At 52.3% G+C, this 5,000-nt stretch overlaps 1 protein-coding gene across 1 annotated transcript in view; it reads left to right on the top strand.

The window, feature by feature from the left end:
* Window positions 1-5,000, top strand: part of LOC134068092 (kelch-like protein 29) — an 88,330-nt gene that overhangs the window by 74,591 nt on the left and 8,739 nt on the right. Inside the window, exon 12 of the mRNA XM_062523606.1 lies at window positions 4,458-4,651. Within this exon, the coding sequence (XP_062379590.1) occupies window positions 4,458-4,651 (194 nt within the window). The remainder of the gene's footprint in view (window positions 1-4,457; window positions 4,652-5,000) is intronic.

Below are 5,000 nucleotides of genomic sequence, written 5' to 3' on the forward strand. Positions count from 1 at the left end.
TGGACGTGATGAAGGGTGAGGCCTTTTTTTTTAATTTTATCTTATTTATTTTTTTCGGGAGGAGGAGTTTTTTTCTGTGCGGGTGCTGCGGTGGCAGACAGAACTCCGTCGTCCGTCCGTCCGTCCGCTACCCCCGTCGAGATGAGCGGTATCGACGGAGAGCAACATTTGTTATGTATTTGGAGTGGACACATAATGGATTAGGATGGAAAGGTATCGATCACCCATCCCCCCCGGGGGCAGGTGCCTGGCCTTTTTTTTATTTCGTTAACGAGGGAAAGATTGCAGAGAAAGAATGGATGTTCTAACCTTGAGAGAGGGAGAGAGAGAGAGAGAGAGAGAGAGGAAGAGGGAGAGAGAGAGGGAAGAAGAAGCCCGCTCACGACGTCTGCTGTCCTGTCCAGGTTGAGTGTATTTATAGAAGAGGCCCTGCTTGTGCCTGCTGACTGTATATGTGTGCTGTGTGCCGCGGCGCAGACGTCACCCAGGGCCGGCGTGATGCCATAATCCTATCTCACGCTGACGGATGGACAGGCCCTTAGCCTGGTAATGAGGCCAGAGCCACCGCGTGTCAGCAGCAGCTGCTGCCCACTACTGCCCACTGCCTCCTCTCCTCTCCACTCCTCTCCTCTCCTCTCCTCCCCGCTCCTCGCCTCTCCTCTCCTCTCCTCCGCTCCTCTCCTCTCCTCCACTCCTCTCCTCTCCTCTCCTCCGCTCCTCTCCTCCACTCCTCTCCTCTCCTCCACTCCTCTCTTCTCCTCTCCTCTCCTCTCCCCTCCCCTCCCCTCCCCCCTCCCCTCCTCTCCTATCCTCTCCTCTCCTCTCTTCGCCGCAACAGCCGCAAGCAGCCGCAAGCAGCCGCGCCACCCCCCCCCCCCACTTTAAAGGCATATACAAATCCAATTAGCCCGGAGATGTGAGCAGGGGCTATCGCGGTGTGACAACTCACCCCACCCACCCCTACCTTCTCTCTCTCTCTTTCTCTCTCTCTCTCTTTCTCTCTCTCTCTCTATCTTTCTCTTTCTCTCTCTCTCACTCCACAGCTTTTTCAAGGTGCCCTCTTTTCTTTTCTGTTGGACAAAAGCAAAGCAGTGCCCCCCCCCCCCCTCAACCCCCCTTCCTCCATATGTGTGGCCGTGGGATGGCTGGACAGAAGGAGTTTGTTTACCGGAGTTATTGTGTGGCAACCTTGGCCCAGTTTGTCTGCGTGGCGGGGACACGGGTGGTGTCTGTGCCGTGTCTGTGCTGTGCCGTGTCTGTGCTGGGTGGCGCTCCGTGCCGAGCCCAGCCTGCGAGCGGATGGCACCGCCGCCCCCATGAATGATGGGACAAGAGTCACGCAGGCGGCGCCGGACTGTGATTAAATTAGAGGCGTCATTGCTTGTGTCCAAATATTGCCTGTGCCGGGGAGCGGAAATGGGTCGGGGAGCTGGGGGGAAAAACAAGGCCTCCAGCAGGAGTCCCTACGCCAACTGTTGAGCGAAGGACAGAACAGAAGCAGCACGTGGCCCAGCGCATGCTACAGTATAGTCTCCATACCTTTTGTTTGCGGGAGCAGGAGGCTCACCTGTGTTTTGGGCTGATGTGTCCCCGTTCCCCGCGTGATCCTTTTGATACCGCGCCCCCGTCTGTCGGCTTCACCGGCGCTGTGTTTGTTCGGCTGCAGAGCAAACAGCCCGTGTGTACCGTCCCCTCCTCTTTGTGTTAGTGCTGCGGCTCGGGGAGATGCACTCAATTTACTGCCGTTGATGAAAGCAAATTTTGTTTGTTTGCCCACCATGTATCTGGAGCCCATAAAGATGTTTGTTTGAGCTCTCGGATAGAAAAGGGCTGCGCTTTTTTGGATTTCGACGTCGAACGCTATTAACGTGCCCGCCTGTCCCACTTTTCTAATTAACGTTTGATGTAGATGAAACCTCGGCGGAGGGCCTTTTCTGCTAATTTTATAACGTGCTACCTCCTGAGGGGAGCTCGTGCAGCTTGCGCGGCTAAATAGCTTTTAAGGTCAAGCCGATATTATGATGTTCCTTGGCTCGGAGCGGAAGGTTAAGGAACGTTAGATTAACATATGCCATCCGCGGAGTCACGAGGGTGCGCGCGAGCTCAACCACCAAGCACATTTGTGAGATGATTGGCAAGCGTGCTCGCTGCGTACCCACCGCAGACATCCTCAACCCGATATTCTAGGGGGGGACTCGCCCCCCCCACCCCCCCTTCCCCAAGTGCGCCTCTGATCCAAGTCCTCAGGCATCCTCGGGCCAGCTGTCTTGGCGCTTTGTTCCGTGCCGAGTTCTCTAACTACTTGTTTGGCACCCCATGCAGACCCGTAAATGTGCCTGCGAATGTGTCCCGGCCTTCTTAATCAGTCCGTTTGCGAGCGCGCTGTGGCTGTGGGGCTGTGTTGGGTGGCACGGTGTGTGTGTGTGTGTGTGTGCATGTGTGTGTGTGTGTGTGTGTGTGTGTGTGTGTGTGTGTGCTGAGTGGCAGACAGGTGTCAGTCTAAGGGATTAGCGCAGGGTAGCGCGGGGGTCAGTCTGTAGCCGAAACACCATTCCACTCCACACGTACCGAGTGCTCCACATTCATGGCTTTATTAGTATCTGGGTCAGGTGTTTCAACTTACTATGAGAAATTATGACATTAAGAACACTCGCACTTTCTTGCCTTCCTTTGGGCAAAATTGTAAGCTCAAGCACTTCTCTTCTCTTCAATGTCAACTGGAAACATGTTGTTTATGTCTGTCGTTACGCGTCGCAATGATCTCTTAAAATGTAACTGTCTAATGTAACTTGTCGGTTTTGCGACGCATCCAACATTTGTCCAGGGGGAGACCAGTTGTCAGTAGTTAATATTTCCTGCGTGTGTGTGTGTGTGTGTGTGTGTATCCTGTGTTGGATCATGTTCTGACCAGTGGGGACGACGGAAGCTCCGTGCCCAAATTGTATGTAAATAAGTCCTTTGAGTACGCGGCGCCCCTGGGGAGAGAAAGGCAATAGCTGATGGAGCAGCTGGCGTTTTCTCTGTGACGACGAGTGTCCACAGTGGAGGGCTGTATGTAACGCTGGCAACGGGGCTCGGCCATGTTTGAAGGAGTACCAGGGGAAAGTGAATCGCGGCAGTTGCACAGCCATCTGGTTTGGGTTCTAGTTTCAGTGGCATTTGTAATGGAATGAGGATCCATGGCAATCACTCGTAAATTAGCCCTCATATTTGAGCTGGCTGTGTCGATGCGAGCGTTTGGTAATGCTGTTATGGGTAATGCTTCTTATTCGCTCCTGAACACCAGCGCCTCTTAAAACTGCAGGAAATGCTAAGGTGTTTTTTTTTCTCTTTTTTTTACCCTGTTGTATTTTTCATTTAATAGGTGTCCATTTCCTTATTCAACCAATTGCCCCGTGGGCAGGAAAGTGCTAGAATAGGACCAGGCTTTTCTGCACCCCTATTAAAGCCCATCATAGACTGATTCAGTGAGCCTCGTTCAACCCCATTCCCAGCTCAATTTTCAGCCCACTAACAGGCAATCTCAGCGGCCATCTCGGTGCTCCCTGTAGGGCTTCCTCCAGGATTGAGTGTTGGATCTGGATTTGGAATCTGGGTTACAGAGCCCTCAATCAGAGCCTGCCCTGCTATCACGCCCGCACTATCGCATCCGCACTGACCCGTGGGCTCCTGTGCCCCTGCACCAGATAAGAGCCACTCTCAGGGTCAGATTTAATGACCGGTAACTAGCGGGGCGAGACGTAGCCCGCATCTAAGACCTTTTCCTTTTCTATTCAGGTGACCATTACAATGGTGGGAGCGCTGCTCTGAGCCCTAAGGGGAGCTGGTTAAACGATAGGAGGACGTGAGGCTGTTTAAAGCCGATTTCGTTTAAATGTTCTGTTTTTCCCCTCCACAACAGCTTTGCCTCTAGGTGTTGGGCAATCATTAATTTAGAGATGTTATGCACCTGTTAAAAACAGCTACTGTGTGTGTTTCTCCAGGTTTCTCACAGTCATTAATGTACAGTATCCTTACCCTGGAACATTTTCTTCCCCTTGTGAACTACAGATGAGGATTTCTTGTTTACCAATAGTTGGTATGAATAATGATGAATAATATGGTGTTCAGGGTATGCTAGCGATATGTCTGCAGCGTGATCACCTGGTAATGAGTTCTTCACAGTGAGAAGTAAACACGTGGGTTTTGCCTCATACCGTACACATGGTAGGGAGTCCTAATTGGCCCTCGTACAGTAGGCTATCTTTGCAGCCTTTTGGGGGGAAGCTAGTTCCTACAGTGCTAGCACATTCTGCACCACACACGTATGTTGCAAGCGTGTCATCATCCCTGTTATAGAGCTAGCACGGTCTGAGCCTGAATCTTGCCCTGGCAAACTCCCGGTACGCGCGGTGAATTGTGAGAAGTGAGTTGTGTCCGGTGTTATCTGGTGTTAACCGCTCTCTGACCCTCGGCAGGTACGACACCATCACAAATCAGTGGGAGACGGTGTCGCCCCTCCCCAAGCCCGTGCACTCGGCCGCCGCCACCGTCTGCGGGGGCAAGATTTACGTGTTCGGGGGGGTGAACGAGGCCGGCCGCTCGGCGGGAGTGCTGCAGTCCTACATGCCCCAGACCAACACCTGGAGCTTCATCGAGTCGCCCATGATCGGTAAGCACCTTGTTGTCGTTGTTGTCAGTTTTCTCTCTCTCTCTCTCTCTCTCTCTCTCTCTCTCTCTCTCTCTTATTAACAAATTGAAATGCAAATGTCTCTGAATGAAATAAAAGTGTGAGCTCTCAGCAGACTCTGTGTGTGTCAGTCTACAATGGTAAAAAAATGAAGACGAAATGCACCTCTCCGTCGGAACAATGATTAAACTATCATCTTTTAGACAGAGATTCTTAATCGCACACACACACACACACCTCCATGCTGGAGTCATGAGGGTTTCATGGCATCCCAATTATCGCGGCCGTTGGGAACGATCTCTCAAGTGTCATCGCCCCAGAGTTCTCATTT

This window comes from Sardina pilchardus, chromosome 20 (assembly GCF_963854185.1).
Source record: "Sardina pilchardus chromosome 20, fSarPil1.1, whole genome shotgun sequence".
Lineage (NCBI taxonomy): Eukaryota > Metazoa > Chordata > Actinopteri > Clupeiformes > Clupeidae > Sardina > Sardina pilchardus.